Source organism: Nansenia antarctica (assembly GCF_963989245.1).
Source record: "Nansenia antarctica genome assembly, chromosome: 1".
NCBI classification, from domain to species: domain Eukaryota; kingdom Metazoa; phylum Chordata; class Actinopteri; order Argentiniformes; family Microstomatidae; genus Nansenia; species Nansenia antarctica.
Window position 1 is genome coordinate 89,251,319 of NC_137674.1, and position 13,057 is coordinate 89,264,375.

General features: G+C 39.3%; 1 protein-coding gene across 1 annotated transcript in view; it reads left to right on the forward strand.

Moving 5' to 3' along the window:
* LOC308153814 (SR-related and CTD-associated factor 4-like) overlaps positions 1-11,087 on the forward strand; it is a gene marked incomplete at its 3' end in the record, with an annotated part of 73,528 nt that extends 62,441 nt beyond the window's left edge. Inside the window, exons 17-18 of the mRNA XM_080527002.1 lie at positions 9,624-9,750; positions 10,501-11,087. Of these exons, the coding sequence (XP_080383128.1) occupies positions 9,624-9,750; positions 10,501-11,087 (714 nt within the window). The remainder of the gene's footprint in view (positions 1-9,623; positions 9,751-10,500) is intronic.
* Positions 11,088-13,057: the final 1,970 nt, after the last annotated feature.

A 13,057-nucleotide genomic window follows, 5' to 3' on the forward strand; every position in this document is an offset into this window, starting at 1 on the left:
ATCAGTCACATGATGACTATTCTTCTAACTAATCTTCATGTCTGCTAAACTTGAAATAACGTTTAGCTTCATGCAGCTAGGTACAATTCTAGACAGTGTGGAGCACAGTCACAGTAAGCAACCTGTTTTCAACATAATTATGCGGGTGTTAATGTTTGGACTGCTGCTGAGACCACCACCCCCCCCCCCCATCAGCAACAAACATGTTATCCGCTCATTGATAATTGTCTTAGTGGAAGAAGAAAAAAAAGTGTCACCTTTTTGGGCCATCACCAGTTTGCACCAATGTCTCTCAGCTGAAGGTGCCCGTTGGAACAAATGTACCCTGATTTCTAACTGTATTTAGATCATCAGTCATCCTGCATAGTTGTCAGCAGAAACGTGACTTAGGTTTATTCACACAGTACTTTGTCAGCTAAGGATGAGATCTGCACACGTGTGTCATACAGCGTCCTACAATGTTCCCAATATTTCTGCCAATTTATTGTCTCCTGTAAAGAAGATGAGGGCGACGAGGGCGAAGTTTGGCTTTGATCTGCAGAACATTCTACATTCATGTAATAATAATAATAATAATAATAATAACTTGGATTTGTATATCGCCTTTCATAAAACCCAAGGACGCTTTACAATTCTAGGGAAAATGGTCAGACAGACAAAACAGAAAACAAACAAAACAAAACAGAATCAGTGACTAGGGGCCAAAGGCCTTGGAGAACAGACAGGTTTTAAGGGCTGATTTGAAGGAGTCCAGGGTAGGGGGGGGGGGGGGGGGCGCGCGTTGCGGATCACTATGGGGAGGGAGTTCCAGAGGGTAGGTGCGGCCACACTGAAGGCTCTGTCCCCAAAGGTCCGGAGGTTGGTGCGGGGGGTGGATAGCAGACCCATGTCTGCGGACCGCAGGTTCCGGGAAGGGGTATGTTGGGAGAGGAGGTCAGTTAGGTACTGGGGGGCGCAGGCGTGGAGGGATTTGTCGGTGAGGAGGAGGATTTTGTAAATGACTTACACTGATGTACACTGGACATGCGTAATCAGTGCAGTAGAGATCCTTCTGTTATATTCACTCTGCGCTAACAAGCAGTGGACTGCCTCTATGACATCAAAGGTAACACACGTTTACAAGTCAGGTGGATGAGTTGAAATAAAATGAAGGGTGTTGGTGGTGTATATTTAGTAAAGTAAAAAGTCACTAACTCAAGTTACAATGTCCCTTCAGACACTGATTGGAGTTGTCAAAGGACCTAAAATGATGTTTATTTTGAGTTTTTAAAATGCCTTTCATTTTCACTCTTGGCTGCACAGATATCATTCCTGGGGAGGGGTGGGGGGAGACTAAATATTTATTGTCAAGAAATGTGCAGTGTAGAGAATATCATGTCTTTGTGATGTTTCATGGGTGAGTCTTGATTGATAGGGAAGTACTAATGTATCAATGTTTATTTAATAAAAACATTTGATTTCATGATTGAGTTGTTGTTGAGAGCAACTTGAGAAAGCTAAGGAGTAAGATTCCTGAAGACCAGTTGTGCAAAAGCTCTTTTGATAATATACAGTATGTATAATATAGATTATATACAGTATGTAGAATATACAGTATGTAGAATATAGTTAATGGCACATGTAGCAGATAGCATGTAAATAAGCATTGATGAATTGTTCAGGCTGTCATTCAGGCCATTAACACTAGAACAGCTATGACGCTATTTTGCAGTCTTTCTGTGTAGGAGGCAGGCTACTTTACAAGACGGCCAACTAGTGGTTGTTGTGTGTAAGCAGCAGCTTCCCATTGTAAAGACTATGGTCATTTGATAATTATAATGATAATATAGTTAACGGCACATGAAGCAAATAGCAATTAGTTTACCTCCCTAGTCAATGTTTTTTTGGGGGGGGGAAAAAGTCCACCTCTGTTTCCACTACTACTACTGTTACTCTGATGGTTTCTGTCTGTACACCTTCTGACGTGATCAGAAAATGACCGTAGCAAATTGTATTTAACTTTTTGTGGAGGAAACACCAAAGAGAACAACATGACACCTGAGCAGTGACCCCCTCCTCTCTAGTCACCTGCTGTCAGGTCATTTGATGCCTGGACTCATATGTACATGTCACATTCCCCTCTACTGTGTCCCCTAAAAACTTCTATTTGCCCCTCTTGTACTGTTTCTCTGTTTCTCCAGTGTCTAAATAAATAAAAAAAGTTAGGTTTAGAAGAAGGAGATAGAAGAAGGTTGTTCCTTCTATCAATGGCCCCTGGCCTGAGCTGGATTACTCTTCCTGCCACGACTGGTGGATTGATGATTCATTTGCTTAGTCAAATGTATCAATTGTAAGTCGCTTTGGAATAAGGCGTCTGCTAAATGCCTAAAATGTGAATGTTAATGTACATCATCCCCAGTGAGCTCAGTACAGCTGTGTCCAGTAGGTTCATACCTTGGTGTGCGTTGCTTATTGTGCTGCGCTAACACACTGGGTACACACCGTTTAACTAATGAAATGCTTGTTGTCGTCAACATAGAATTAGAATTCACGCATTTCCATAATGCTGTGTCTGTGATGGTTACCATGGAGGTAAGTCATACAATACCATGGACATTTAAAAAAACATTTTACATTGACTATCAAGTTGCTAAATAATAAAGATTGGACTCAAAGCAGGTGATTAGGATTCGAACCATTAAAGGTGTAATCATTCATGTTGTTCAACCAAGTCTGACACTTGTTTTGGTATCAAGTTGAGAAGTGGGGGTGAGGAAATCTGACCAATCTCACATTCAAAGAGCTGTGAATGCAAAGAAGACAATCCATGTTTGAAATGATCTCTGAGTCTTAAACTTTTCAATGCTACACATTGGTTGAACCCTTGCTTTTGAAGTTGATTAAAAATCAGCATTTTTCATATTCAGATGATTATTGATTTTGTATCTTATTGTCCATGTATTATGTGTTTACTGTAATATCCAGAGTTCCAAACAGACTTGGACATGAGTAGTACATGTTGTATGTGTTTACCCGTCTTTATCTGTTATGTCAGAACACTGGGTGATTCAGCTGTACAATGAGAAACGTCATATCATCAATATGTATAATAATGGAGACAAATCGTAATTGTTCACAAAGGTTTGTTTACTTTATTTACAAACGAAAATGAAGACAAATAACCTTATATTTTCGATTATGATAAGGTGAGACTTGTAATAAGCTCGTTAGGTGTTTGTAAGGTGTTATTAAGTGTGTTATTTGAGAATCAATACATGAAGATTACTAGAGCCAATCCCACATTGTACCTTTAACTAAAGCTATCTAAACATGTCACTATCAATAGCCAGGTTAGGACTTGTAACTAAAGCACTGAGGTAGTGTATTCTAGTAACTAAAGCACAGAGGTACTGTATTCTAGTAACTAAAGCACTGAGGTAGTGTATTGTAAATGTAAATGTAAATGTGTATTCTAGTAACTAAAGCACTGAGGTAGTGTATTCTACTAACTAAAACACAAAGGTAGTGTATTCTAGTAACTAAAGCACTGAGGTAGTGTATTCTAGTAACTAAACCACTGAAGTAGTGTATTCTAGTAACTAAACCACTGAGGTAGTGTATTCTACTAACTAAAACACAAAGGTAGTGTATTCTAGTAACTAAACCACTGAAGTAGTGTATTCTACTTAAGCACTGAGGTAGTGTATTCTAGTAACTAAAGCACTGAGGTAGTGTATTCTACTAAAGCACTGAGGTAGTGTATTCTACTAACTAAACCACTGAGGTAGTGTATTCTAGTAACTAAAACACAGAGGTAGTGTATTCTAGTAACTAAAGCACTGAGGTAGTGTATTATAGTAACTAAAGCACTGAGGTAGTGTATTCTACTAACTAAACCACCGAGGTAGTGTATTCTAGTAACTAAAACACAGAGGTAGTGTATTCTAGTAACTAAAACACGGAGGTAGTGTATTCTAGTAACTAAAGCACTGAGGTAGTGTATTCTAGTAACTAAAGCACTGAGGTAGTGTATTCTACTAAAGCACTGAGGTAGTGTATTCAAGTAACTAAAGCACTGAGGTAGTGTATTCTAGTAACTAAACCACTGAAGTAGTGTATTCTAGTAACTAAAGCACTGAGGTAGTGTATTCTACTAAAGCACTGAGGTAGTGTATTCTACTAAAGCACTGAGGTAGTGTATTCTAGTAACTAAAGCACTGAGGTAGTGTATTCAAGTAACTAAAGCACTGAGGTAGTGTATTCTAGTAACTAAACCACTGAGGTAGTGTATTCTAGTAACTAAACCACTGAGGTAGTGTATTCTACTAACTAAACCACTGAAGTAGTGTATTCTAGTAACTAAAGCACTGAGGTAGTGTATTCTACTAAAGCACTGAGGTAGTGTATTCTAGTAACTAAACCACTGAGGTAGTGTATTCTACTAACTAAACCACTGAAGTAGTGTATTCTAGTAACTAAAGCACTGAGGTAGTGTATTCTACTAAAGCACTGAGGTAGTGTATTCTTCTAAAGCACTGAGGTACTGTATTCTACTAAAGCACTGAGGTAGTGTATTCTTCTAAAGCACTGAGGTACTGTATACTACTAAAGCACTGAGGTAGTGTATTCTTCTAAAGCACTGAGCTTTAGCCTTTATTTATGTAAACCAGCTCCTTTCCCTTATTTTTTTTATTTTTTTTTCTTTGTTTTTTTTCTTTCCTAGCACCAGGGGAGCCACCCCTCCCAAATGTCGTTGTTTGGTACCTGTACTATAGCAATGACAATAAAGACCATTCATTCATTCATTCATTCGAGGTAGTGTATTCTAGTAACTAAAGCACTGAGGTAGTGTATTCTAGTAACTAAACCAATGAGGTAATGTATTCTAGTAACTTACTAAAGCACCGAGGTAGTATATTCTAGTAACTAAAGCACTGAGATAGTGTGTTCTAGTAACTAAAGCACTGAGGTAGTGTATTCTACTAAAGCACTGAGGTTGTGTATTCTAGTAACTAAAGCACTGAGGTAGTGTATTCTACTAAAGCACTGAGGTTGTGTATTCTAGTAACTAAAGCACTGAGGTAGTGTATTCTAGTCACTGAGGTAGTGTATTCTACTAAACCACTGAGGTAGTGTATTCTAGTAACTAAACCACTGAAGTAGTGTATTCTAGTAACTAAAACACTGAGGTAGTGTATTCTAGTAACTAAACCACTGAGGTAGTGTATTCTACTAACTAAACCACTGAGGTAGTGTATTCTAGTAACTAAACCACTGAAGTAGTGTATTCTAGTAACTAAAACACTGAGGTAGTGTATTCTAGTAACTAAACCACTGAGGTAGTGTATTCTACTAACTAAACCACTGAGGTAGTGTATTCTAGTAACTAAACCACTGAAGTAGTGTATTCTAGTAACTAAAACACTGAGGTAGTGTATTCTAGTAACTAAACCACTGAGGTAGTGTATTCTACTAACTAAACCACTGAGGTAGTGTATTCTAGTAACTAAACCACTGAAGTAGTGTATTCTAGTAACTAAAACACTGAGGTAGTGTATTCTAGTAACTAAAGCAGTGAGGTAGTGTATTCTAGTAACTAAACCACTGAGGTAGTGTATTCTAGTAACTAAAGCACTGAGGTAGTGTATTCTACTAACTAAAGCACTGAGGTAGTGTATTCTAGTAACTAAAGCACTGAGGTAGTGTATTCTAGTAACTAAACCACTGAGGTAGTGTATTCTAGTAACTAAAGCAGTGAGGTAGTGTATTCTAGTAACTAAACCACTGAGGTAGTGTATTCTAGTAACTAAAGCACTGAGGTAGTGTATTCTACTAACTAAAGCACTGAGGTAGTGTATTCTAGTAACTAAAGCACTGAGGTAGTGTATTCTAGTAACTAAAGCACTGAGGTAGTGTATTCTACTAAAGCACTGAGGTAGTGTATTCTACTAACTAAAGCACTGAGGTAGTGTATTCTAGTAACTAAAGCACTGAGGTAGTGTATTCTAGTAACTAAAGCACTGAGGTAGTGTATTCTACTAAAGCACTGAGGTAGTGTATTCTACTAAAGCACTGAGGTAGTGTATTCTACTAAAGCACTGAGGTAGTGTATTCTAGTAACTAAACCACTGAAGTAGTGTATTCTAGTAACTAAACCACTGAGGTAGTGTATTCTACTAAAGCACTGAGGTAGTGTATTCTAGTAACTAAAGCACTGAGGTAGTGTATTCTAGTAACTAAACCACTGAGGTAGTGTATTCTACTAAAGCACTGAGGTAGTGTATTCTAGTAACTAAAGCACTGAGGTAGTGTATTCTAGTAACTAAAGCACTGAGGTAGTGTATTCTACTAAAGCACTGAGGTAGTGTATTCTAGTAACTAAAACACAGAGGTAGTGTATTCTAGTAACTAAAGCACTGAGGTAGTGTATTCTACTAAAGCACTGAGGTAGTGTATTCTACTAAAGCACTGAGGTAGTGTATTCTACTAAAGCACTGAGGTAGTGTATTCTACTAAAGCACTGAGGTAGTGTATTCTAGTAACTAAACCACTGAAGTAGTGTATTCTAGTAACTAAACCACTGAGGTAGTGTATTCTACTAAAGCACTGAGGTAGTGTATTCTAGTAACTAAAGCACTGAGGTAGTGTATTCTAGTAACTAAACCACTGAGGTAGTGTATTCTACTAAAGCACTGAGGTAGTGTATTCTAGTAACTAAAGCACTGAGGTAGTGTATTCTAGTAACTAAAGCACTGAGGTAGTGTATTCTAGTAACTAAACCACAGAGGTAGTGTATTCTACTAAAGCACTGAGGTAGTGTATTCTAGTAACTAAAGCACTGAGGTAGTGTATTCTACTAAAGCACTGAGGTAGTGTATTCTAGTAACTAAAGCACTGAGGTAGTGTATTCTACTAAAGCACTGAGGTAGTGTATTCTAGTAACTAAAGCACTGAGGTAGTGTATTCTAGTAACTAAACCACTGAGGTAGTGTATTCTACTAAAGCACTGAGGTAGTGTATTCTAGTAACTAAAACACAGAGGTAGTGTATTCTAGTAACTAAAGCACTGAGGTAGTGTATTCTACTAAAGCAGTGAGGTAGTGTATTCTAGTAACTAAAGCACTGAGGTAGTGTATTCTAGTAACTAAAGCAGTGAGGTAGTGTATTCTAGTAACTAAAGCAGTGAGGTAGTGTATTCTAGTAACTAAAGCACTGAGGTAGTGTATTCTAGTAACTAAACCACTGAAGTAGTGTATTCTAGTAACTAAAGCACTGAAGTAGTGTATTCTAGTAACTAAAGCAGTGAGGTAGTGTATTCTAGTAACTAAAGCACTGAGGTAGTGTATTCTAGTAACTAAAGCAGTGAGGTAGTGTATTCTAGTAACTAAACCACTGAAGTAGTGTATTCTAGTAACTAAAGCACTGAGGTAGTGTATTCTAGTAACTAAACCACTGAGGTAGTGTATTCTAGTAACTAAAGCACTGAGGTAGTGTATTCTACTAACTAAAACACAAAGGTAGTGTATTCTAGTAACTCAAGCACTGATGTAGTGTATTCTAGTAACTAAAGCACTGAGGTAGTGTATTCTACTAACTAAACCACTGAAGTAGTGTATTCTAGTAACTAAAGCACTGAGGTAGTGTATTCTAGTAACTAAAGCACTGAGGTAGTGTATTCTAGTAACTAAAGCACTGAGGTAGTGTATTCTAGTAACTAAACAACTGAGGTAGTGTATTCTAGTAACTAAAGCACTGAGGTAGTGTATTCTACTAACTAAAACACAAAGGTAGTGTATTCTAGTAACTCAAGCACTGATGTAGTGTATTCTACTAACTAAAACACAAAGGTAGTGTATTCTAGTAACTAAAGCACTGAGGTAGTGTATTCTAGTCACTGAGGTAGTGTATTCTACTAAAGCACTGAGGTAGTGTATTCTACTAAATCACTGAGGTAGTGTACTCTACTAAATCACTGAGGTAGTGTATTCTACTAAATCACTGAGGTAGTGTATTCTACTAAATCACTGAGGTAGTGTATTCTAGTCACTGAGGTAGTGTATTCTACTAAACCACTGAGGTAGTGTATTCTACTAAAGCACTGAGGTAGTGTATTCTACTAACTAAAGCACTGAGGTAGTGTATTCTATTAAAGCACTGAGGTAGTGTATTCTAGTAACTAAAACACTAAGGTAGTGTATTCTACTAACTAAAGTACTGAGGTAGTGTATTCTACTAAAGCACTGAGGTAGTGTATTCTAGTAACTAAAGCACTGAGGTAGTGTATTCTACTAACTAAAGCGCTGAGGTAGTGTATTATACTAAAGCACTGAGGTAGTGTATTCTAGTAACTAAAACACTGAGGTAGTGTATTCTACTAACTAAAGCACTGAGGTAGTGTATTCTACTAAAGCACTGAGGTAGTGTATTCTAGTAACTAAAGCACTGAGGTAGTGTATTCTACTAACTAAAGCGCTGAGGTAGTGTATTCTAGTAACTAAAACACGGAGGTACTGTATTCTTTCCACAGTAGCACCTCTGGGTATTTATGAGTATCGTGTTAAGTGTTTGTGATGATGAGTATGTTTTGCCATACATACATGCATACATGTATAATGGCAAGGCAAGGCAAGTTTATTTGTGTAGCACATTTCATACAACAGGGGCAATTCAAAGTGCTTTACATACATTATAAAAAAATACAGCAAGAAAATACAGTAAGAAAATAAAAATGACAATGAATAAAAGCAAATATAATAAATAGTTTAAATAGATAGATAACACATTTAATAAGACAATAGTTAATGGAAAAAATACATTGATAGAAGTGTTTGTGTTTAATCATAACTGTTGCAAAACATGAATGTTTTTAGCTTAGATTTAAATATTTTAAGGGTTTGGGCTTGTTTGATTTCTTCAGGGACTTTGTTCCAGGAGCATGCAGCAGCGTGACTGAAAGCTGCTGCACCGTGTTTTGTTTTTACTCTTGGAATGATTAGCTGATTAGTCTCAACTGACCTTAGGAGCCTTGGGGAATATAGGGTGGGAGGAGATCTGCTATGTATTTAGGTGGAAGACCATTTTGTGATTTGTATGTAATTAGGAGTACTTTGAATTAAATTCTCTGAGAGACTGGTAGCCGGTGTAGGGATCTCAGGATTGGTGTAATGTGTTCAAACTTCTTTGTTTTTGTTAGGACCCTAGCAGCAACGTTTTGGTTGAGCTGCAATTTACGAACAACTCCTTTAGATAGGCCTGATGTATGTACTATGTTTTAATGTGTATTATGTAACTTATGTTCATAATGTAATACTGCAGCACGTGTGTAAGACACACGTCTCTTTCAAGAACAATGGCTGTGGCGCAGGAGGTAGAGCCGGTGTCTAATGATCACAAGGTCAGCAGATCGGTGGTTCGAACCTCGGCTGGCCACATGTCGAGGTGTCCTTGGGCAAGACACTGACTGAACCCCAAATTGCTCCCAATGAGCAGGCCGGCGCCTTGCATGGCAGCTTGCCACCATTGGTCTGTGGATGGGTGAATGAGAGGCCGTTGTAAAGCTCTTTGGTATCAGGCGGTCTATAAGTCAGTCTGTTTACCTTTCATAATAAACACGGCAGTGTGCCTTCTCTGTGTCTGTCTCCCAGGTGCCCCAGGGCCAGGTGGCGGGGTCCATGGGCGGTGCGTCTGCGTTCCCTGGCTCCATGGTGCTGCCCGGGGGGGCCCTGCCCCCCTTCCTGCCCGCAGGGTTCCACCACACCAAGATGCCTCCCGGTAAGTCTGTAGGACCCCCTAACCCTCGTCTACTTTATGCCTTGAGAAGGTCTATGACCAAAATAAACGACGTTTTGAGCACAGATTCGAGTATAGTCTGCAAGTCTATAGGATCAAATATATGTTTGCTTTATGTCAGGAGGTAATTGATGTGTCGATCTATACTATGTTTACATTGTAACCATTTAGCAGACGCTTTTATCCAAAGCGACTCACAACTAGAGATTACAAGGACTGTCTCCCTGGAGTAATTTAGGGCTAAGTGCCTTACTCAAGGACACACTAGTGGTGGTTCAAGGTGGGATTTGAACTCATGACCTTCTGTTCACGAGTCCAACTCACTATCTACTAGACCACCGCTACCCCTACGTATATACTGTATCTATATGAGGAAATGTGTTGTGTTTGAACCTGAACACTGTTCTGATCCAAATGTGTTAGAACAGTTAGACTCAGACGCCCTCCCCAACCACATCAGACAGGCCAACACCCTCCCAACATTTAAACAGGCCCTCAAAACCCACCTCTTCAAGCTCGCCTTTACCAGTTAACCCTCTCCCCCTCCCCTTCCCATGTGTCCCCAGCGCTACCTTCATTAGGCCCCTATACTTTCTTTTATTTTTTATGGGTTAGGGTTAAGGTCAATCTTTTCAGTTTGTAAAGTGTCTGAGTGTCTAGAAAAGCGCTATATAAGTCTAATGTATTATTATTATTATTATTTATTATTATTATGTGTGTGTGTTCCTGCAGGCTTCCCTCCTCCAGCCTTAGGATCTGGCAGCGCCTCAGACGACGCCTCTAAAGACCCCGCCGGAGGGCTGGGTGGTTCTCACTCAGACTCCGGTTCTGGTTCTGACAACCTCCTGGGTTCCCCTGGGGGGCCCATGATGAGTCCCCCGGGCCCAGGGCCCCTCCACGGCCACAGGCCCGGCATGCAACCCTTCCACTCCCCCGGCCTGCCCCCCCCCCACCTGCAGCCCTTCCTGCCCCCCCTAAACATGCCCCCCATGATGATGCCCAGAGGCGCCAACCACCGGATGTTTCCCCCAGGCAGGTTCAGGATGCCCATGTCCCTCCACCCCATGGGAGAGTTCCCCCCCTTCCACCCCGGACCTCCAGGTATGGGGCCGAACGAGGACGACTGGCAAGAGAGACGCTTCCGGGGCGATGGCCCGGGCGGGCCGGGGGGGCCAGGGGGGTTCGGGCGTGGACAAGGCATGTTTGGAGAGCGTCCCCCGTTCCAGAGAGGCGGGGGGGGTGGGGGTGGGGGGGGCAACAGTTGGGCGAGGGACGCAGGCGAAGGGAGAGGCCACTTCATGAACCGCCATGACAGATAAGAGTGGTGATGAAGCAAGTAGGTAGGTGGGACGAGAACCAACAACCGGGGTCGAGATCCAGAACCTTTATTACAGAGCAGAGGGGTGTGAAATTAAAACTTACTGAGGGCTGTGGTGAAGGTTGTGAATAAAATCAGGGGGCCAGACATTTATTACGCTGGTTATTTTTTTATTGAAGAATTATAAGAAGGCTGGTAACTGTTAATTTTAGTTTTTTTTGAAAATGTACAGTTTAAATATTACGTTTTTTCCATGTTTGTGGGTAATTTTTCACTATTAAACAGTTAACGTTAAACAATAGGCTAGGTGCACGATCTCACTACTTCCTGAAAGGCAACTGGTATGAACATATCCTGTCTCACTCTATTGGTTTAATTGATTAATCAGCTGTGCGGTAAACCGTTGGAACACACAGTGCACAGCTGATTAATCAATTAAACCAATAGAGTGAGACAGGATATGTTCATACCAGTTGCCTTTCAGGAAGTAGTGAGATCGTGCACCTAGCCTATAGACGTGTGTTATAAGAATATATAACATATTGACGTGTTATAACAATATATAACATATTAACGTGTGTTATAACAATATATAACATATCGACATGTGTTATAACAATATATAACATATTGACGTGTGTTATAACAGTATATAACATATTGACATGTGTTATAACAGTATATAACATATTGACGTGTGTTATAACAATATATAACATATTGACGTGTGTTATAACAGTATAACATATTGACGTGTGTTATTTAAGCAATATCACATGAGAGGGAGTGTGTTATACTGAATATCAGCACGGCTGTGATTCGGTCGTAGGTACGAGGCCACAGGCCGAGTACCGAAGACGACCACAGCCGTGCTGATATTCAGTATAACAGCACGACCTCGAGTGTGATATTGCTTTTATACAACAGTTCTACAGCGCGATTTATTAGTTAACAGTAATAAGCGACAACAGATTATGATTTGTTTGTTTATTTAATCATAAAAATAAACAAAAATAGTTCCGCAACTGAACTTCAAATGGACTGTTGCCTAGTAACCTGAACACAAACATGTAGTCTAATTAATGGTCAGTTAGTAGAACATCTGTGCGGCGGAGTGATACATATAGTTAAAAGTCCCAGTGCTGTTATACTGTATATCGTAACTCATGGAATGCCTCTTGTCCAATCAGATGACTTGGTCGGAACTAACTCTTGTATAAAACAATATATAACATATTGACGTGTGTTATAACATATTGACATGTGTTATAACAGTATATAACATATTGACGTGTGTTATAACAATTTATAACATATTGACGTGTGTTATAACATATTGACATGTGTTATAACAATATATACCATATTGACATGTGTTATAACAATATATAACATATTGACGTGTGTTATAACAATATATAACATATTGACGTGTGTTATAACATATTGACGTGTGTTATAGAGCTTCTGGGAGGCAGATGGACTCTACAGATCTCAACCTGCTAATAACTCTACTGGTTAAAGACATAACAGACACTAACTCAGTGAGATGTTAAACAGGCAGAGATGAGATGAAAGGAAATCTGATTTTGAAGTCACTTCCTGTGATAACTTACAACTTTTTTGTCCTACTTACGAGCATAACATGTTTTCTCCAGGGAACCACAAAGATGTGTCGCTGTAAATACTGTAAATGCTAATGCTAATGCTTTCCAATATCAGTTTTGTACATTTTGGATTTGTGTTCAGTTTTCACACAACACTGTAGGGCAATTAGAAAAAAATAAAATAATGGTTTGTTGTAATTTCTTTTGGAAATCATTTTCTCTGGTTTGGATGGTAAATACATCACATGTGTATTGATTGACGCGCTCAAACATGAACATCTATTGTTTCCAAATGTGTATCATTAGCAGCTTGTTTTCAGTAAACTATTTTTGTACAAATCAAATGTCTCATCTTGGTGCATTT